We start from the raw sequence: 24567 nt of genomic DNA on the forward strand, positions 1-24567 counted from the left end.
GAGAACCAGTACTGATAGAAGTCACAGCACACACCTGGAGGAGAACCAGTACTGATAGATCCCACAGCACACACCTGGAGGAGAACCAGTACTGATAGATCCCACAGCACACACCTGGAGGAGAACCAGTACTGATAGATCCCACAGCACACACCTGGAGGGGAACCAGTACTGATAGAAGTCACAGCACACACCTGGAGGAGAACCAGTACTGATATAAGTCACAGCACACACCTGGAGGAGAACCAGTACTGATAGATCCCACAGCACACACCTGGAGGAGAACCAGTACTGATAGATCCCACAGCACACACCTGGAGGGGAACCAGTACTGATAGAAGTCACAGCACACACCTGGAGGAGAACCAGTACTGATAGATCCCACAGCACACACCTGGAGGAGAACCAGTACTGATAGAAGTCACAGCACACACCTGGAGGAGAACCAGTACTGATAGAAGTCACAGCACACACCTGGAGGGGAACCAGTACTGATAGATCCCACAGCACACACCTGGAGGAGAACCAGTACTGATAGATCCCACAGCACACACCTGGAGGAGAACCAGTACTGATAGAAGTCACAGCACACACCTGGAGGAGAACCAGTACTGATAGAAGTCACAGCACACACCTGGAGGAGAACCAGTACTGATAGAAGTCACAGCACACACCTGGAGGAGAACCAGTACTGATAGAAGTCACAGCACACACCTGGAGGAGAACCAGTACTGATAGATCCCACAGCACACACCTGGAGGAGAACCAGTACTGATAGATCCCACAGCACACACCTGGAGGGGAACCAGTACTGATAGATCCCACAGCACACACCTGGAGGAGAACCAGTACTGATAGAAGTCACAGCACACACCTGGAGGAGAACCAGTACTGATAGATCCCACAGCACACACCTGGAGGAGAACCAGTACTGATAGAAGTCACAGCACACACCTGGAGGAGAACCAGTACTGATAGAAGTCACAGCACACACCTGGAGGGGAACCAGTACTGATAGAAGTCACAGCACACACCTGGAGGAGAACCAGTACTGATAGAAGTCACAGCACACACCTGGAGGGGAACCAGTACTGACAGAAGTCACAGCACACACCTGGAGGGGAACCAGTACTGATAGATCCCACAGCACACACCTGGAGGAGAACCAGTACTGATAGATCCCACAGCACACACCTGGAGGAGAACCAGTACTGATAGATCCCACAGCACACACCTGGAAGAGAACCAGTACTGATAGATCCCACAGCACACACCTGGAGGAGAACCAGTACTGATAGATCCCACAGCACACACCTGGAGGAGAACCAGTACTGATAGAAGTCACAGCACACACCTGGAGGAGAACCAGTACTGATAGATCCCACAGCACACACCTGGAGGAGAACCAGTACTGATAGATCCCACAGCACACACCTGGAGGAGAACCAGTACTGATAGATCCCACAGCACACACCTGGAGGGGAACCAGTACTGATAGAAGTCACAGCACACACCTGGAGGAGAACCAGTACTGATAGAAGTCACAGCACACACCTGGAGGAGAACCAGTACTGATAGAAGTCACAGCACACACCTGGAGGAGAACCAGTACTGATAGATCCCACAGCACACACCTGGAGGAGAACCAGTACTGATAGATCCCACAGCACACACCTGGAGGAGAACCAGTACTGATAGATCCCACAGCACACACCTGGAGGGGAACCAGTACTGATAGAAGTCACAGCACACACCTGGAGGAGAACCAGTACTGATAGATCCCACAGCACACACCTGGAGGAGAACCAGTACTGATAGATCCCACAGCACACACCTGGAGGAGAACCAGTACTGATAGAAGTCACAGCACACACCTGGAGGGGAACCAGTACTGATAGAAGTCACAGCACACACCTGGAGGAGAACCAGTACTGATAGATCCCACAGCACACACCTGGAGGAGAACCAGTACTGATAGAAGTCACAGCACACACCTGGAGGAGAACCAGTACTGATAGAAGTCACAGCACACACCTGGAGGAGAACCAGTACTGATAGATCCCACAGCACACACCTGGAGGAGAACCAGTACTGATAGATCCCACAGCACACACCTGGAGGGGAACCAGTACTGATAGATCCCACAGCACACACCTGGAGGAGAACCAGTACTGATAGAAGTCACAGCACACACCTGGAGGAGAACCAGTACTGATAGATCCCACAGCACACACCTGGAGGAGAACCAGTACTGATAGAAGTCACAGCACACACCTGGAGGAGAACCAGTACTGATAGAAGTCACAGCACACACCTGGAGGGGAACCAGTACTGATAGAAGTCACAGCACACACCTGGAGGAGAACCAGTACTGATAGAAGTCACAGCACACACCTGGAGGGGAACCAGTACTGACAGAAGTCACAGCACACACCTGGAGGGGAACCAGTACTGATAGATCCCACAGCACACACCTGGAGGAGAACCAGTACTGATAGATCCCACAGCACACACCTGGAGGAGAACCAGTACTGATAGATCCCACAGCACACACCTGGAGGAGAACCAGTACTGATAGATCCCACAGCACACACCTGGAGGAGAACCAGTACTGATAGATCCCACAGCACACACCTGGAGGAGAACCAGTACTGATAGAAGTCACAGCACACACCTGGAGGAGAACCAGTACTGATAGATCCCACAGCACACACCTGGAGGAGAACCAGTACTGATAGATCCCACAGCACACACCTGGAGGAGAACCAGTACTGATAGATCCCACAGCACACACCTGGAGGGGAACCAGTACTGATAGAAGTCACAGCACACACCTGGAGGAGAACCAGTACTGATAGAAGTCACAGCACACACCTGGAGGAGAACCAGTACTGATAGAAGTCACAGCACACACCTGGAGGAGAACCAGTACTGATAGATCCCACAGCACACACCTGGAGGAGAACCAGTACTGATAGATCCCACAGCACACACCTGGAGGAGAACCAGTACTGATAGATCCCACAGCACACACCTGGAGGGGAACCAGTACTGATAGAAGTCACAGCACACACCTGGAGGAGAACCAGTACTGATAGATCCCACAGCACACACCTGGAGGAGAACCAGTACTGATAGATCCCACAGCACACACCTGGAGGAGAACCAGTACTGATAGAAGTCACAGCACACACCTGGAGGGGAACCAGTACTGATAGAAGTCACAGCACACACCTGGAGGAGAACCAGTACTGATAGATCCCACAGCACACACCTGGAGGAGAACCAGTACTGATAGAAGTCACAGCACACACCTGGAGGAGAACCAGTACTGATAGAAGTCACAGCACACACCTGGAGGAGAACCAGTACTGATAGATCCCACAGCACACACCTGGAGGAGAACCAGTACTGATAGAAGTCACAGCACACACCTGGAGGAGAACCAGTACTGATAGATCCCACAGCACACACCTGGAGGGGAACCAGTACTGATAGAAGTCAGCACACACCTGGAGGAGAACCAGTACTGATAGATCCCACAGCACACACCTGGAGGGGAACCAGTACTGATAGATCCCACAGCACACACCTGGAGGAGAACCAGTACTGATAGATCCCACAGCACACACCTGGAGGAGAACCAGTACTGATAGAAGTCACAGCACACACCTGGAGGGGAACCAGTACTGATAGAAGTCACAGCACACACCTGGAGGGGAACCAGTACTGATAGATCCCACAGCACACACCTGGAGGGGAACCAGTACTGATAGAAGTCACAGCACACACCTGGAGGGGAACCAGTACTGATAGATCCCACAGCACACACCTGGAGGGGAACCAGTACTGATAGAAGTCACAGCACACACCTGGAGGGGAACCAGTACTGATAGAAGTCACAGCACACACCTGGAGGGGAACCAGTACTGATAGATCCCACAGCACACACCTGGAGGGGAACCAGTACTGATAGAAGTCACAGCACACACCTGGAGGAGAACCAGTACTGATAGAAGTCACAGCACACACCTGGAAACTGGGAACCAGTACTGATAGATCCCACAGCACACACCTGGAGGAGAACCAGTACTGATAGAAGTCACAGCACACACCTGGAGGAGAACCAGTACTGATAGATCCCACAGCACACACCTGGAGGGGAACCAGTACTGATAGAAGTCAGCACACACCTGGAGGAGAACCAGTACTGATAGATCCCACAGCACACACCTGGAGGAGAACCAGTACTGATAGATCCCACAGCACACACCTGGAGGAGAACCAGTACTGATAGATCCCACAGCACACACCTGGAGGGGAACCAGTACTGATAGAAGTCACAGCACACACCTGGAGGAGAACCAGTACTGATAGATCCCACAGCACACACCTGGAGGAGAACCAGTACTGATAGATCCCACAGCACACACCTGGAGGAGAACCAGTACTGATAGATCCCACAGCACACACCTGGAGGAGAACCAGTACTGATAGATCCCACAGCACACACCTGGAGGAGAACCAGTACTGATAGATCCCACAGCACACACCTGGAGGAGAACCAGTACTGATAGATCCCACAGCACACACCTGGAGGAGAACCAGTACTGATAGAAGTCACAGCACACACCTGGAGGAGAACCAGTACTGATAGATCCCACAGCACACACCTGGAGGGGAACCAGTACTGATAGAAGTCACAGCACACACCTGGAGGAGAACCAGTACTGATAGAAGTCACAGCACACACCTGGAGGAGAACCAGTACTGATAGAAGTCACAGCACACACCTGGAGGAGAACCAGTACTGATAGATCCCACAGCACACACCTGGAGGAGAACCAGTACTGATAGAAGTCACAGCACACACCTGGAGGAGAACCAGTACTGATAGATCCCACAGCACACACCTGGAGGAGAACCAGTACTGATAGATCCCACAGCACACACCTGGAGGAGAACCAGTACTGATAGAAGTCACAGCACACACCTGGAGGGGAACCAGTACTGATAGAAGTCACAGCACACACCTGGAGGAGAACCAGTACTGATAGATCCCACAGCACACACCTGGAGGAGAACCAGTACTGATAGAAGTCACAGCACACACCTGGAGGAGAACCAGTACTGATAGAAGTCACAGCACACACCTGGAGGAGAACCAGTACTGATAGATCCCACAGCACACACCTGGAGGAGAACCAGTACTGATAGAAGTCACAGCACACACCTGGAGGAGAACCAGTACTGATAGATCCCACAGCACACACCTGGAGGGGAACCAGTACTGATAGAAGTCAGCACACACCTGGAGGAGAACCAGTACTGATAGATCCCACAGCACACACCTGGAGGGGAACCAGTACTGATAGATCCCACAGCACACACCTGGAGGAGAACCAGTACTGATAGATCCCACAGCACACACCTGGAGGAGAACCAGTACTGATAGAAGTCACAGCACACACCTGGAGGGGAACCAGTACTGATAGAAGTCACAGCACACACCTGGAGGGGAACCAGTACTGATAGATCCCACAGCACACACCTGGAGGGGAACCAGTACTGATAGAAGTCACAGCACACACCTGGAGGGGAACCAGTACTGATAGATCCCACAGCACACACCTGGAGGGGAACCAGTACTGATAGAAGTCACAGCACACACCTGGAGGGGAACCAGTACTGATAGAAGTCACAGCACACACCTGGAGGGGAACCAGTACTGATAGATCCCACAGCACACACCTGGAGGGGAACCAGTACTGATAGAAGTCACAGCACACACCTGGAGGAGAACCAGTACTGATAGAAGTCACAGCACACACCTGGAAACTGGGAACCAGTACTGATAGATCCCACAGCACACACCTGGAGGAGAACCAGTACTGATAGAAGTCACAGCACACACCTGGAGGAGAACCAGTACTGATAGATCCCACAGCACACACCTGGAGGGGAACCAGTACTGATAGAAGTCAGCACACACCTGGAGGGGAACCAGTACTGATAGATCCCACAGCACACACCTGGAGGAGAACCAGTACTGATAGATCCCACAGCACACACCTGGAGGAGAACCAGTACTGATAGATCCCACAGCACACACCTGGAGGGGAACCAGTACTGATAGAAGTCACAGCACACACCTGGAGGAGAACCAGTACTGATAGATCCCACAGCACACACCTGGAGGAGAACCAGTACTGATAGATCCCACAGCACACACCTGGAGGAGAACCAGTACTGATAGATCCCACAGCACACACCTGGAGGAGAACCAGTACTGATAGATCCCACAGCACACACCTGGAGGAGAACCAGTACTGATAGATCCCACAGCACACACCTGGAGGAGAACCAGTACTGATAGATCCCACAGCACACACCTGGAGGAGAACCAGTACTGATAGAAGTCACAGCACACACCTGGAGGAGAACCAGTACTGATAGATCCCACAGCACACACCTGGAGGGGAACCAGTACTGATAGAAGTCACAGCACACACCTGGAGGAGAACCAGTACTGATAGAAGTCACAGCACACACCTGGAGGAGAACCAGTACTGATAGAAGTCACAGCACACACCTGGAGGAGAACCAGTACTGATAGAAGTCACAGCACACACCTGGAAACTGGGAACCAGTACTGATAGAAGTCACAGCACACACCTGGAGGGGAACCAGTGGAACCAAGTCCAGAACAGGCTATGGGAGGCACACAGTACTACATACAGCCATGACTACATGGAACTTTACTCCACATCAGGTAACTGATGCAAAGAGTAGAATCAGATTAAAAAAGCAGGTAAAAATACACCTTAAGGAACAGCGGGGACCTTGAAGAGACACACACAAAGATAACGACACATTCATACACACACATGATAACACACACATACACATGATAACATATGCACTATACACACACGTACACATGGATTTTGTGTTGTAGATATGTGGTAGTGGAGTATGGTCCTGAGGCCACACGCTAAGTGTGTTGTGAATTCTGTAATGAATGTAATGTTATGTTTTTAAAATTGTATAACCGCCTTAATTATGCCGAGTAGCTGCTGCCTTGGCAGGAACTAATGGGGATCCATAATAAACCCCAGGAAGAGTAGCTGCTGCCTTGACAGGAACTAATGGGGATCCATAATAAACCCCAGGAAGAGTAGCTGCTGCCTTGACAGGAATAATGGGGATCCATAATAAACCCCAGGAAGAGTAGCTGCTGCCTTGGCAGGAACTAATGGGGATCCATAATAAACCCCAGGAAGAGTAGCTGCTGCCTTGGCAGGAACTAATGGGGATCCATAATAAACCCCAGGAAGAGTAGCTGCTGCCTTGGCAGGAACTAATGGGGATCCATAATAAACCCCAGGAAGAGTAGCCGCTGCCTTGGCAGGAACTAATGGGGATCCATAATAAACCCCAGGAAGAGTAGCCGCTGCCTTGGCAGGAACTAATGGGGATCCATAATAAACCCCAGGAAGAGTAGCTGCTGCCTTGGCAGGAACTAATGGGGATCCATAATAAACCCCAGGAAGAGTAGCTGCTGCCTTGGCAGGAACTAATGGGGATCCATAATAAACCCCAGGAAGAGTAGCTGCTGCTTTGGCAGGAACTAATGGGGATCCATAATAAACCCCAGGAAGAGTAGCTGCTGCCTTGACAGGAACTATTGGGGATCCATAATAAACCCCAGGAAGAGTAGCTGCTGCCTTGTTGGATTGGGCGGTTCTGGTCTGGTTAATTTAAACCTATAGAACAGTCTGTTGGATAGGGTGGTTCTGGTCTGGTTAATTTAAACCTATAGAACAGTCTGTTGGATTGGGTGGTTCTGGTCTGGTTAATTTAAACCTATAGAACAGTCTGTTGGATTGGGTGGTTCTAGTGAAACATACCATGCATGCCCATTTAATTAGACATGTCTGCATGAAGTGATCAATCCGCATTTATCTTCAGAATATTTAGGAAGCTGTTTAAATGATTGGCTTTTCATTACTCCACTTTTGGTACCGTAATGCATCATGGCTAAACACTGGAATTGTAGAGACAAGCGTGATGTTACTGTGTCGGAGTATAGGCTCATAAATGCAGTAATGTGTATACAGGGAATTGGAGCTTTACTCCCCCAACTCTTTGTATAGTTCACAGTGGGACAAACTAAACGCTCATCGACTTTTCGGGTTCATATTAGACTCCACAAATCCACAACTCCAGGCAATCCAATTCTTTTCCCTAGTTCTCATCCCTCGTCCTCTCTAACTCTCTCTGTCATTTCTCCCACAGAACCTTCAGCGCAGCAACGAGAGGGAGAAAGAAGAGTGAGAGGGACGGGACGGGACGTCCAACTCAGACTCCACCTTAAATCCTTGGCAGTGAACGGAGAGACCAGCCACCATAACAATGAGTGGCTCCCACCCTCGCCAGCACCAGTCGGTCCAACCGACGCTCAGCGCCATCTCACCGGACATGCCCGCTACAGAGAAGGACCTCGCAGAGGGAGCGACGTGGAAGAAGATCCAACAGAACACGTTCACCCGCTGGTGTAACGAGCATCTGAAATGCGTCGACAAGCAGATCACCAATCTCCAGATGGACCTGAGCGACGGGCTGCGGCTGATCGGACTCCTGGAGGTGTTGAGTCAGAAGAAGATGTGCAGGAAATACAACCAGAAGCCCACCTTCCGACAGATGCAGCTCGAGAACGTCTCGGTGGCTCTCGAGTTCCTAGACAAGGAGAACATCAAGCTGGTGTCCATAGGTGGGTAAAAGTTACTATGCTTATTGGCGAAGTTACAATCATAAAGCTGTGCCTGCTGTAGAGGTGAGAGAACAGTTATAATAACACTGTAGAGGTGAGAACAGTTATAATAACACTGTAGAGGTGAGAACAGTTATAATAACACTGTAGAGGTGGGGAAACAGTTATAATAACACTGTAGTGGTGAGAGAACAGTTATAATAACACTGTAGAGGTGATAGAACAGTTATAATAACACTGTAGAGGTGGGGAGAACAGTTATAATAACACTGTAGAGGTGGGGAAACAGTTATAATAACACTGTAGAGGTGGGGAGAACAGTTATAATAACACTGTAGAGGTGAGAACAGTTATAATAACACTGTAGAGGTGATAGAACAGTTATAATAACACTGTAGAGGTGAGAACAGTTATAATAACACTGTAGAGGTGAGAGAACAGTTATAATAACACTGTAGAGGTGGGGAAACAGTTATAATAACACTGTAGAGGTGGGGAGAACAGTTATAATAACACTGTAGAGGTGATAGAACAGTTATAATAACACTGTAGAGGTGAGAGAACAGTTATAATAACACTGTAGAGGTGGGGAAACAGTTATAATAACACTGTAGAGGTGGGGAGAACAGTTATAATAACACTGTAGAGGTGATAGAACAGTTATAATAACACTGTAGAGGTGATAGAACAGTTATAATAACACTGTAGAGGTGAGAACAGTTATAATAACACTGTAGAGGTGAGAACAGTTATAATAACACTGTAGAGGTGAGAGAACAGTTATAATAACACTGTAGAGGTGATAGAACAGTTATAATAACACTGTAGAGGTGAGAGAACAGTTATAATAACACTGTAGAGGTGAGAGAACAGTTATAATAACACTGTAGAGGTGGGGAAACAGTTATAATAACACTGTAGAGGTGAGGAAACAGTTATAATAACACTGTAGAGGTGGGGAAACAGTTATAATAACACTGTAGAGGTGAGAGAACAGTTATAATAACACTGTAGAGGTAATAGAACAGTTATAATAACACTGTAGAGGTGAGAGAACAGTTATAATAACACTGTAGAGGTGAGAGAACAGTTATAATAACACTGTAGAGGTGAGAGAACAGTTATAATAACACTGTAGAGGTGGGGAAACAGTTATAATAACACTGTAGAGGTGGGGAAACAGTTATAATAACACTGTAGAGGTGGGGAAACAGTTATAATAACACTGTAGAGGTGAGAGAACAGTTATAATAACACTGTAGAGGTGAGAGAACAGTTATAATAACACTGTAGAGGTGAGAGAACAGTTATAATAACACTGTAGAGGTGAGAGAACAGTTATAATAACACTGTAGAGGTGAGAGAACAGTTATAATAACACTGTAGAGGTGGGGAAACAGTTATAATAACACTGTAGAGGTGATAGAACTGTTATAATAACACTGTAGAGGTGAGAGAACAGTTATAATAACACTGTAGAGGTGAGAGAACAGTTATAATAACACTGTAGAGGTGAGAGAACAGTTATAATAACACTGTAGAGGTGAGAACAGTTATAATAACACTGTAGAGGTGAGAGAACAGTTATAATAACACTGTAGAGGTGAGAGAACAGTTATAATAACACTGTAGAGGTGGGGAAACAGTTATAATAACACTGTAGAGGTGAGAGAACAGTTATAATAACACTGTAGAGGTGGGGGAAACAGTTATAATAACACTGTAGAGGTGATAGAACAATTATAATAACACTGTAGAGGTGAGAGAACAGTTATAATAACACTGTAGAGGTGGGGAAACAGTTATAATAACACTGTAGAGGTGGGGAAACAGTTATAATAACACTGTAGAGGTGAGAGAACAGTTATAATAACACTGTAGAGGTGAGAGAACAGTTATAATAACACTGTAGAGGTGAGAGAACAGTTATAATAACACTGTAGAGGTGGGGAAACAGTTATAATAACACTGTAGAGGTGATAGAACAGTTATAATAACACTGTAGAGGTGAGAACAGTTATAATAACACTGTAGAGGTGAGAACAGTTATAATAACACTGTAGAGGTGAGAGAACAGTTATAATAACACTGTAGAGGTGAGAGAACAGTTATAATAACACTGTAGAGGTGAGAGAACAGTTATAATAACACTGTAGAGGTGAGAGAACAGTTATAATAACACTGTAGAGGTGAGAGAACAGTTATAATAACACTGTAGAGGTGGGGAAACAGTTATAATAACACTGTAGAGGTGGGGAAACAGTTATAATAACACTGTAGAGGTGGGGAAACAGTTATAATAACACTGTAGAGGTGGGGAAACAGTTATAATAACACTGTAGAGGTGGGGAAACAGTTATAATAACACTGTAGAGGTGATAGAACAGTTATAATAACACTGTAGAGGTGAGAGAACAGTTATAATAACACTGTAGAGGTGGGGAAACAGTTATAATAACACTGTAGAGGTGGGGAAACAGTTATAATAACACTGTAGAGGTGAGAGAACAGTTATAATAACACTGTAGAGGTGAGAGAACAGTTATAATAACACTGTAGAGGTGAGAGAACAGTTATAATAACACTGTAGAGGTGGGGGAAACAGTTATAATAACACTGTAGAGGTGAGAACAGTTATAATAACACTGTAGAGGTGAGAACAGTTATAATAACACTGTAGAGGTGAGAGAACAGTTATAATAACACTGTAGAGGTGAGAGAACAGTTATAATAACACTGTAGAGGTGGGGAAACAGTTATAATAACACTGTAGAGGTGAGAGAACAGTTATAATAACACTGTAGAGGTGGGGAAACAGTTATAATAACACTGTAGAGGTGAGAACAGTTATAATAACACTGTAGAGGTGAGAACAGTTATAATAACACTGTAGAGGTGAGAGAACAGTTATAATAACACTGTAGAGGTGAGAGAACAGTTATAATAACACTGTAGAGGTGAGAACAGTTATAATAACACTGTAGAGGTGGGGAAACAGTTATAATAACACTGTAGAGGTGAGAGAACAGTTATAATAACACTGTAGAGGTGGAGAAACAGTTATAATAACACTGTAGAGGTGGGGAAACAGTTATAATAACACTGTAGAGGTGAGAGAACAGTTATAATAACACTGTAGAGGTGAGAGAACAGTTATAATAACACTGTAGAGGTGAGAACAGTTATAATAACACTGTAGAGGTCAGAACAGTTATAATAACACTGTAGAGGTGGGGGAAACAGTTATAATAACACTGTAGAGGTGGGGAAACAGTTATAATAACACTGTAGAGGTGAGAGAACAGTTATAATAACACTGTAGAGGTGAGAACAGTTATAATAACACTGTAGAGGTGAGAGAACAGTTATAATAACACTGTAGAGGTGAGAACAGTTATAATAACACTGTAGAGGTGAGAACAGTTATAATAACACTGTAGAGGTGGGGGAAACAGTTATAATAACACTGTAGAGGTAATAGAACAGTTATAATAACACTGTAGAGGTGGGGAGAACAGTTATAATAACACTGTAGAGGTGGGGAAACAGTTATAATAACACTGTAGAGGTGGGGGAAACAGTTATAATAACACTGTAGAGGTGAGAACAGTTATAATAACACTGTAGAGGTGGGGAAACAGTTATAATAACACTGTAGAGGTGGGGGAAACAGTTATAATAACACTGTAGAGGTGGGGAGAACAGTTATAATAACACTGTAGAGGTGAGAGAACAGTTATAATAACACTGTAGAGGTGATAGAACAGTTATAATAACACTGTAGAGGTGAGGGAACAGTTATAATAACACTGTAGAGGTGGGGAAACAGTTATAATAACACTGTAGAGGTGAGAGAACAGTTATAATAACACTGTAGAGGTGAGAGAACAGCTATAATAACACTGTAGAGGTGAGAGAACAGTTATAATAACACTGTAGAGGTGATAGAACAGTTATAATAACACTGTAGAGGTGAGAGAACAGTTATAATAACACTGTAGAGGTAATAGAACAGTTATAATAACACTGTAGAGGTAATAGAACAGTTATAATAACACTGTAGAGGTGAGAGAACAGTTATAATAACACTGTAGAGGTGAGAGAACAGTTATAATAACACTGTAGAGGTGAGAGAACAGTTATAATAACACTGTAGAGGTGAGAGAACAGTTATAATAACACTGTAGAGGTGGGGAAACAGTTATAATAACACTGTAGAGGTGAGAGAACAGTTATAATAACACTGTAGAGGTGAGAGAACAGTTATAATAACACTGTAGAGGTGAGAGAACAGTTATAATAACACTGTAGAGGTGGGGAAACAGTTATAATAACACTGTAGAGGTGAGAGAACAGTTATAATAACACTGTAGAGGTGAGAGAACAGTTATAATAACACTGTAGAGGTGAGAGAACAGTTATAATAACACTGTAGAGGTGGGGAAACAGTTATAATAACACTGTAGAGGTGAGAACAGTTATAATAACACTGTAGAGGTGGGGAAACAGTTATAATAACACTGTAGAGGTGAGAGAACAGTTATAATAACACTGTAGAGGTGAGAGAACAGATATAATAACACTGTAGAGGTGAGAGAACAGTTATAATAACACTGTAGAGGTGAGAACAGTTATAATAACACTGTAGAGGTGGGGAAACAGTTATAATAACACTGTAGAGGTGAGAGAACAGTTATAATAACACTGTAGAGGTGATAGAACAGTTATAATAACACTGTAGAGGTAATAGAACAGTTATAATAACACTGTAGAGGTGAGAGAACAGTTATAATAACACTGTAGAGGTGAGAGAACAGTTATAATAACACTGTAGAGGTGAGAGAACAGTTATAATAACACTATAGAGGTGGGGAAACAGTTATAATAACACTGTAGAGGTGGGGGAAACAGTTATAATAACACTGTAGAGGTGAGAACAGTTATAATAACACTGTAGAGGTGGGGAAACAGTTATAATAACACTGTAGAGGTGAGAACAGTTATAATAACACTGTAGAGGTGGGGAAACAGTTATAATAACACTGTAGAGGTGAGAACAGTTATAATAACACTGTAGAGGTGGGGAAACAGTTATAATAACACTGTAGAGGTGAGAGAACAGTTATAATAACACTGTAGAGGTGAGAGAACAGTTATAATAACACTGTAGAGGTGGGGGAAACAGTTATAATAACACTGTAGAGGTGATAGAACTGTTATAATAACACTGTAGAGGTGAGAGAACAGTTATAATAACACTGTAGAGGTGAGAGAACAGTTATAATAACACTGTAGAGGTGAGAGAACAGTTATAATAACACTGTAGAGGTGAGAACAGTTATAATAACACTGTAGAGGTGAGAGAACAGTTATAATAACACTGTAGAGGTGAGAGAACAGTTATAATAACACTGTAGAGGTGGGGAAACAGTTATAATAACACTGTAGAGGTGAGAGAACAGTTATAATAACACTGTAGAGGTGGGGAAACAGTTATAATAACACTGTAGAGGTGATAGAACAGTTATAATAACACTGTAGAGGTGAGAGAACAGTTATAATAACACTGTAGAGGTGGGGGAAACAGTTATAATAACACTGTAGAGGTGGGGAAACAGTTATAATAACACTGTAGAGGTGAGAGAACAGTTATAATAACACTGTAGAGGTGAGAGAACAGTTATAATAACACTGTAGAGGTGAGAGAACAGTTATAATAACACTGTAGAGGTGGGGGAAACAGTTATAATAACACTGTAGAGGTGAGAACAGTTATAATAACACTGTAGAGGTGAGAACAGTTATAATAACACTGTAGAGGTGAGAGAACAGTTATAATAACACTGTAGAGGTGAGAGAACAGTTATAATAACACTGTAGAGGTGAGAACAGTTATAATAACACTGTAGAGGTGGGGAAACAGTTATAATAACACTGTAGAGGTGAGAGAACAGTTATAATAACACTGTAGAGGTGGAGAAACAGTTATAATAACACTGTAGAGGTGGGGAAACAGTTATAATAACACTGTAGAGGTGAGAGAACAGTTATAATAACACTGTAGAGGTGAGAGAACAGTTATAATAACACTGTAGAGGTGAGAACAGTTATAATAACACTGTAGAGGTCAGAACAGTTATAATAACACTGTAGAGGTGGGGAAACAGTTATAATAACACTGTAGAGGTGGGGAAACAGTTATAATAACACTGTAGAGGTGAGAGAACAGTTATAATAACACTGTAGAGGTGAGAACAGTTATAATAACACTGTAGAGGTGAGAGAACAGTTATAATAACACTGTAGAGGTGAGAACAGTTATAATAACACTGTAGAGGTGAGAACAGTTATAATAACACTGTAGAGGTGGGGAAACAGTTATAATAACACTGTAGAGGTAATAGAACAGTTATAATAACACTGTAGAGGTGGGGAGAACAGTTATAATAACACTGTAGAGGTGGGGGAAACAGTTATAATAACACTGTAGAGGTGGGGAAACAGTTATAATAACACTGTAGAGGTGAGAACAGTTATAATAACACTGTAGAGGTGGGGAAACAGTTATAATAACACTGTAGAGGTGGGGAAACAGTTATAATAACACTGTAGAGGTGGGGAGAACAGTTATAATAACACTGTAGAGGTGAGAGAACAGTTATAATAACACTGTAGAGGTGATAGAACAGTTATAATAACACTGTAGAGGTGAGGGAACAGTTATAATAACACTGTAGAGGTGGGGAAACAGTTATAATAACACTGTAGAGGTGAGAGAACAGTTATAATAACACTGTAGAGGTGAGAGAACAGCTATAATAACACTGTAGAGGTGAGAGAACAGTTATAATAACACTGTAGAGGTGATAGAACAGTTATAATAACACTGTAGAGGTGAGAGAACAGTTATAATAACACTGTAGAGGTAATAGAACAGTTATAATAACACTGTAGAGGTAATAGAACAGTTATAATAACACTGTAGAGGTGAGAGAACAGTTATAATAACACTGTAGAGGTGAGAGAACAGTTATAATAACACTGTAGAGGTGAGAGAACAGTTATAATAACACTGTAGAGGTGAGAGAACAGTTATAATAACACTGTAGAGGTGGGGAAACAGTTATAATAACACTGTAGAGGTGAGAGAACAGTTATAATAACACTGTAGAGGTGAGAGAACAGTTATAATAACACTGTAGAGGTGAGAGAACAGTTATAATAACACTGTAGAGGTGGGGAAACAGTTATAATAACACTGTAGAGGTGAGAGAACAGTTATAATAACACTGTAGAGGTGAGAGAACAGTTATAATAACACTGTAGAGGTGAGAGAACAGTTATAATAACACTGTAGAGGTGGGGAAACAGTTATAATAACACTGTAGAGGTGAGAACAGTTATAATAACACTGTAGAGGTGGGGAAACAGTTATAATAACACTGTAGAGGTGAGAGAACAGTTATAATAACACTGTAGAGGTGAGAGAACAGATATAATAACACTGTAGAGGTGAGAGAACAGTTATAATAACACTGTAGAGGTGAGAACAGTTATAATAACACTGTAGAGGTGGGGAAACAGTTATAATAACACTGTAGAGGTGAGAGAACAGTTATAATAACACTGTAGAGGTGATAGAACAGTTATAATAACACTGTAGAGGTAATAGAACAGTTATAATAACACTGTAGAGGTGAGAGAACAGTTATAATAACACTGTAGAGGTGAGAGAACAGTTATAATAACACTGTAGAGGTGAGAGAACAGTTATAATAACACTATAGAGGTGGGGAAACAGTTATAATAACACTGTAGAGGTGGGGAAACAGTTATAATAACACTGTAGAGGTGAGAACAGTTATAATAACACTGTAGAGGTGGGGAAACAGTTATAATAACACTGTAGAGGTGAGAACAGTTATAATAACACTGTAGAGGTGGGGGAAACAGTTATAATAACACTGTAGAGGTGAGAACAGTTATAATAACACTGTAGAGGTGGGGAAACAGTTATAATAACACTGTAGAGGTGAGAGAACAGTTATAATAACACTGTAGAGGTGAGAGAACAGTTATAATAACACTGTAGAGGTGGGGAAACAGTTATAATAACACTGTAGAGGTGATAGAACTGTTATAATAACACTGTAGAGGTGAGAGAACAGTTATAATAACACTGTAGAGGTGAGAGAACAGTTATAATAACACTGTAGAGGTGAGAGAACAGTTATAATAACACTGTAGAGGTGAGAACAGTTATAATAACACTGTAGAGGTGAGAGAACAGTTATAATAACACTGTAGAGGTGAGAGAACAGTTATAATAACACTGTAGAGGTGGGGAAACAGTTATAATAACACTGTAGAGGTGAGAGAACAGTTATAATAACACTGTAGAGGTGGGGAAACAGTTATAATAACACTGTAGAGGTGATAGAACAGTTATAATAACACTGTAGAGGTGAGAGAACAGTTATAATAACACTGTAGAGGTGGGGGAAACAGTTATAATAACACTGTAGAGGTGGGGGAAACAGTTATAATAACACTGTAGAGGTGAGAGAACAGTTATAATAACACTGTAGAGGTGAGAGAACAGTTATAATAACACTGTAGAGGTGAGAGAACAGTTATAATAACACTGTAGAGGTGGGGAAACAGTTATAATAACACTGTAGAGGTGATAGAACAGTTATAATAACACTGTAGAGGTGAGAACAGTTATAATAACACTGTAGAGGTGAGAACAGTTATAATAACACTGTAGAGGTGAGAGAACAGTTATAATAACACTGTAGAGGTGAGAGAACAGTTATAATAACACTGTAGAGGTGAGAGAACAGTTATAATAACACTGTAGAGGTGAGAGAACAGTTATAATAACACTGTAGAGGTGAGAGAACAGTTATAATAACACTGTAGAGGTGGGGAAACAGTTATAATAACACTGTAGAGGTGGGGAAACAGTTATAATAACACTGTAGAGGTGGGGAAACAGTTATAATAACACTGTAGAGGTGGGGAAACAGTTATAATAACACTGTAGAGGTGAGAGAACAGTTATAATAACACTGTAGAGTAGATAGAACAGTTATAATAACACTGTAGAGGTGGGGAAACAGTTATGATAACACTGTAGAGGTGGGGAAACAGTTATAATAACACTGTAGAGGTGGGGAAACAGTTATAATAACACTGTAGAGGTGATAGAACAGTTATAATAACACTGTAGAGGTGAGAGAACAGTTATAATAACACTGTAGAGGTGGGGAAACAGTTATAATAACACTGTAGAGGTGAGAGAACAGTTATAATAACACTGTAGAGGTGAGAGAACAGTTATAATAACACTGTAGAGGTGAGAGAACAGTTATAATAACACTGTAGAGGTGAGAGAACAGTTATAATAACACTGTAGAGGTGAGAGAACAGTTATAATAACACTGTAGAGGTGGGGAAACAGTTATAATAACACTGTAGAGGTGAGAGAACAGTTATAATAACACTGTAGAGGTGAGAGAACAGTTATAATAACACTGTAGAGGTGAGAGAACAGTTATAATAACACTGTAGAGGTGGGGAAACAGTTATAATAACACTGTAGAGGTGAGAGAACAGTTATAATAACACTGTAGAGGTGAGAGAACAGTTATAATAACACTGTAGAGGTGAGAGAACAGTTATAATAACACTGTAGAGGTGGGGAAACAGTTATAATAACACTGTAGAGGTGAGAACAGTTATAATAACACTGTAGAGGTGGGGGAAACAGTTATAATAACACTGTAGAGGTGAGAGAACAGTTATAATAACACTGTAGAGGTGAGAGAACAGATATAATAACACTGTAGAGGTGAGAGAACAGTTATAATAACACTGTAGAGGTGAGAACAGTTATAATAACACTGTAGAGGTGGGGAAACAGTTATAATAACACTGTAGAGGTGAGAGAACAGTTATAATAACACTGTAGAGGTGATAGAACAGTTATAATAACACTGTAGAGGTAATAGAACAGTTATAATAACACTGTAGAGGTGAGAGAACAGTTATAATAACACTGTAGAGGTGAGAGAACAGTTATAATAACACTGTAGAGGTGAGAGAACAGTTATAATAACACTATAGAGGTGGGGAAACAGTTATAATAACACTGTAGAGGTGGGGAAACAGTTATAATAACACTGTAGAGGTGAGAACAGTTATAATAACACTGTAGAGGTGGGGAAACAGTTATAATAACACTGTAGAGGTGAGAACAGTTATAATAACACTGTAGAGGTGGGGGAAACAGTTATAATAACACTGTAGAGGTGAGAACAGTTATAATAACACTGTAGAGGTGGGGAAACAGTTATAATAACACTGTAGAGGTGAGAGAACAGTTATAATAACACTGTAGAGGTGAGAGAACAGTTATAATAACACTGTAGAGGTGGGGAAACAGTTATAATAACACTGTAGAGGTGATAGAACTGTTATAATAACACTGTAGAGGTGAGAGAACAGTTATAATAACACTGTAGAGGTGAGAGAACAGTTATAATAACACTGTAGAGGTGAGAGAACAGTTATAATAACACTGTAGAGGTGAGAACAGTTATAATAACACTGTAGAGGTGAGAGAACAGTTATAATAACACTGTAGAGGTGAGAGAACAGTTATAATAACACTGTAGAGGTGGGGAAACAGTTATAATAACACTGTAGAGGTGAGAGAACAGTTATAATAACACTGTAGAGGTGGGGAAACAGTTATAATAACACTGTAGAGGTGATAGAACAGTTATAATAACACTGTAGAGGTGAGAGAACAGTTATAATAACACTGTAGAGGTGGGGAAACAGTTATAATAACACTGTAGAGGTGGGGAAACAGTTATAATAACACTGTAGAGGTGAGAGAACAGTTATAATAACACTGTAGAGGTGAGAGAACAGTTATAATAACACTGTAGAGGTGAGAGAACAGTTATAATAACACTGTAGAGGTGGGGAAACAGTTATAATAACACTGTAGAGGTGAGAACAGTTATAATAACACTGTAGAGGTGAGAACAGTTATAATAACACTGTAGAGGTGAGAGAACAGTTATAATAACACTGTAGAGGTGAGAGAACAGTTATAATAACACTGTAGAGGTGAGAACAGTTATAATAACACTGTAGAGGTGGGGAAACAGTTATAATAACACTGTAGAGGTGAGAGAACAGTTATAATAACACTGTAGAGGTGGAGAAACAGTTATAATAACACTGTAGAGGTGGGGAAACAGTTATAATAACACTGTAGAGGTGAGAGAACAGTTATAATAACACTGTAGAGGTGAGAGAACAGTTATAATAACACTGTAGAGGTGAGAACAGTTATAATAACACTGTAGAGGTCAGAACAGTTATAATAACACTGTAGAGGTGGGGAAACAGTTATAATAACACTGTAGAGGTGGGGAAACAGTTATAATAACACTGTAGAGGTGAGAGAACAGTTATAATAACACTGTAGAGGTGAGAACAGTTATAATAACACTGTAGAGGTGAGAGAACAGTTATAATAACACTGTAGAGGTGAGAACAGTTATAATAACACTGTAGAGGTGAGAACAGTTATAATAACACTGTAGAGGTGGGGAAACAGTTATAATAACACTGTAGAGGTAATAGAACAGTTATAATAACACTGTAGAGGTGGGGAGAACAGTTATAATAACACTGTAGAGGTGGGGAAACAGTTATAATAACACTGTAGAGGTGGGGAAACAGTTATAATAACACTGTAGAGGTGAGAACAGTTATAATAACACTGTAGAGGTGGGGAAACAGTTATAATAACACTGTAGAGGTGGGGAAACAGTTATAATAACACTGTAGAGGTGGGGAGAACAGTTATAATAACACTGTAGAGGTGAGAGAACAGTTATAATAACACTGTAGAGGTGATAGAACAGTTATAATAACACTGTAGAGGTGAGGGAACAGTTATAATAACACTGTAGAGGTGGGGAAACAGTTATAATAACACTGTAGAGGTGAGAGAACAGTTATAATAACACTGTAGAGGTGAGAGAACAGCTATAATAACACTGTAGAGGTGAGAGAACAGTTATAATAACACTGTAGAGGTGATAGAACAGTTATAATAACACTGTAGAGGTGAGAGAACAGTTATAATAACACTGTAGAGGTAATAGAACAGTTATAATAACACTGTAGAGGTAATAGAACAGTTATAATAACACTGTAGAGGTGAGAGAACAGTTATAATAACACTGTAGAGGTGAGAGAACAGTTATAATAACACTGTAGAGGTGAGAGAACAGTTATAATAACACTGTAGAGGTGAGAGAACAGTTATAATAACACTGTAGAGGTGGGGAAACAGTTATAATAACACTGTAGAGGTGAGAGAACAGTTATAATAACACTGTAGAGGTGAGAGAACAGTTATAATAACACTGTAGAGGTGAGAGAACAGTTATAATAACACTGTAGAGGTGGGGAAACAGTTATAATAACACTGTAGAGGTGAGAGAACAGTTATAATAACACTGTAGAGGTGAGAGAACAGTTATAATAACACTGTAGAGGTGAGAGAACAGTTATAATAACACTGTAGAGGTGGGGAAACAGTTATAATAACACTGTAGAGGTGAGAACAGTTATAATAACACTGTAGAGGTGGGGAAACAGTTATAATAACACTGTAGAGGTGAGAGAACAGTTATAATAACACTGTAGAGGTGAGAGAACAGATATAATAACACTGTAGAGGTGAGAGAACAGTTATAATAACACTGTAGAGGTGAGAACAGTTATAATAACACTGTAGAGGTGGGGAAACAGTTATAATAACACTGTAGAGGTGAGAGAACAGTTATAATAACACTGTAGAGGTGATAGAACAGTTATAATAACACTGTAGAGGTAATAGAACAGTTATAATAACACTGTAGAGGTGAGAGAACAGTTATAATAACACTGTAGAGGTGAGAGAACAGTTATAATAACACTGTAGAGGTGAGAGAACAGTTATAATAACACTATAGAGGTGGGGGAAACAGTTATAATAACACTGTAGAGGTGGGGAAACAGTTATAATAACACTGTAGAGGTGAGAACAGTTATAATAACACTGTAGAGGTGGGGAAACAGTTATAATAACACTGTAGAGGTGAGAACAGTTATAATAACACTGTAGAGGTGGGGGAAACAGTTATAATAACACTGTAGAGGTGAGAACAGTTATAATAACACTGTAGAGGTGGGGAAACAGTTATAATAACACTGTAGAGGTGAGAGAACAGTTATAATAACACTGTAGAGGTGAGAGAACAGTTATAATAACACTGTAGAGGTGGGGAAACAGTTATAATAACACTGTAGAGGTGATAGAACTGTTATAATAACACTGTAGAGGTGAGAGAACAGTTATAATAACACTGTAGAGGTGAGAGAACAGTTATAATAACACTGTAGAGGTGAGAGAACAGTTATAATAACACTGTAGAGGTGAGAACAGTTATAATAACACTGTAGAGGTGAGAGAACAGTTATAATAACACTGTAGAGGTGAGAGAACAGTTATAATAACACTGTAGAGGTGGGGGAAACAGTTATAATAACACTGTAGAGGTGAGAGAACAGTTATAATAACACTGTAGAGGTGGGGAAACAGTTATAATAACACTGTAGAGGTGATAGAACAGTTATAATAACACTGTAGAGGTGAGAGAACAGTTATAATAACACTGTAGAGGTGGGGAAACAGTTATAATAACACTGTAGAGGTGGGGAAACAGTTATAATAACACTGTAGAGGTGAGAGAACAGTTATAATAACACTGTAGAGGTGAGAGAACAGTTATAATAACACTGTAGAGGTGAGAGAACAGTTATAATAACACTGTAGAGGTGGGGAAACAGTTATAATAACACTGTAGAGGTGATAGAACAGTTATAATAACACTGTAGAGGTGAGAACAGTTATAATAACACTGTAGAGGTGAGAACAGTTATAATAACACTGTAGAGGTGAGAGAACAGTTATAATAACACTGTAGAGGTGAGAGAACAGTTATAATAACACTGTAGAGGTGAGAGAACAGTTATAATAACACTGTAGAGGTGAGAGAACAGTTATAATAACACTGTAGAGGTGAGAGAACAGTTATAATAACACTGTAGAGGTGGGGAAACAGTTATAATAACACTGTAGAGGTGGGGAAACAGTTATAATAACACTGTAGAGGTGGGGAAACAGTTATAATAACACTGTAGAGGTGGGGAAACAGTTATAATAACACTGTAGAGGTGAGAGAACAGTTATAATAACACTGTAGAGTAGATAGAACAGTTATAATAACACTGTAGAGGTGGGGAAACAGTTATGATAACACTGTAGAGGTGGGGAAACAGTTATAATAACACTGTAGAGGTGGGGAAACAGTTATAATAACACTGTAGAGGTGATAGAACAGTTATAATAACACTGTAGAGGTGAGAGAACAGTTATAATAACACTGTAGAGGTGGGGAAACAGTTATAATAACACTGTAGAGGTGGGGAAACAGTTATAATAACACTGTAGAGGTGAGAGAACAGTTATAATAACACTGTAGAGGTGAGAGAACAGTTATAATAACACTGTAGAGGTGAGAGAACAGTTATAATAACACTGTAGAGGTGGGGAAACAGTTATAATAACACTGTAGAGGTGAGAACAGTTATAATAACACTGTAGAGGTGAGAACAGTTATAATAACACTGTAGAGGTGAGAGAACAGTTATAATAACACTGTAGAGGTGAGAGAACAGTTATAATAACACTGTAGAGGTGGGGAAACAGTTATAATAACACTGTAGAGGTGAGAGAACAGTTATAATAACACTGTAGAGGTGGGGAAACAGTTATAATAACACTGTAGAGGTGAGAACAGTTATAATAACACTGTAGAGGTGAGAACAGTTATAATAACACTGTAGAGGTGAGAGAACAGTTATAATAACACTGTAGAGGTGAGAGAACAGTTATAATAACACTGTAGAGGTGAGAACAGTTATAATAACACTGTAGAGGTGGGGAAACAGTTATAATAACACTGTAGAGGTGAGAGAACAGTTATAATAACACTGTAGAGGTGGAGAAACAGTTATAATAACACTGTAGAGGTGGGGAAACAGTTATAATAACACTGTAGAGGTGAGAGAACAGTTATAATAACACTGTAGAGGTGAGAGAACAGTTATAATAACACTGTAGAGGTGAGAACAGTTATAATAACACTGTAGAGGTCAGAACAGTTATAATAACACTGTAGAGGTGGGGGAAACAGTTATAATAACACTGTAGAGGTGGGGAAACAGTTATAATAACACTGTAGAGGTGAGAGAACAGTTATAATAACACTGTAGAGGTGAGAACAGTTATAATAACACTGTAGAGGTGAGAGAACAGTTATAATAACACTGTAGAGGTGAGAACAGTTATAATAACACTGTAGAGGTGAGAACAGTTATAATAACACTGTAGAGGTGGGGAAACAGTTATAATAACACTGTAGAGGTAATAGAACAGTTATAATAACACTGTAGAGGTGGGGAGAACAGTTATAATAACACTGTAGAGGTGGGGAAACAGTTATAATAACACTGTAGAGGTGGGGAAACAGTTATAATAACACTGTAGAGGTGAGAACAGTTATAATAACACTGTAGAGGTGGGGAAACAGTTATAATAACACTGTAGAGGTGAGAGAACAGTTATAATAACACTGTAGAGGTGATAGAACAGT

General features: G+C 41.4%; 1 protein-coding gene across 1 annotated transcript in view; it reads left to right on the forward strand.

The window, feature by feature from the left end:
• Positions 1 to 8376: 8376 nt before the first annotated feature.
• The window catches only part of flna (filamin A, alpha (actin binding protein 280)), a 227559-nt gene continuing 211368 nt past the window's right edge, over positions 8377 to 24567 (forward strand). The window contains exon 1 of the mRNA XM_045696120.1: positions 8377 to 8773. Coding sequence (XP_045552076.1) covers positions 8416 to 8773 — 358 coding nt within the window. The 5' untranslated portion in view covers positions 8377 to 8415. The remainder of the gene's footprint in view (positions 8774 to 24567) is intronic.

Source organism: Salmo salar, chromosome ssa15, assembly GCF_905237065.1.
Source record: "Salmo salar chromosome ssa15, Ssal_v3.1, whole genome shotgun sequence".
Classification (NCBI taxonomy): domain Eukaryota; kingdom Metazoa; phylum Chordata; class Actinopteri; order Salmoniformes; family Salmonidae; genus Salmo; species Salmo salar.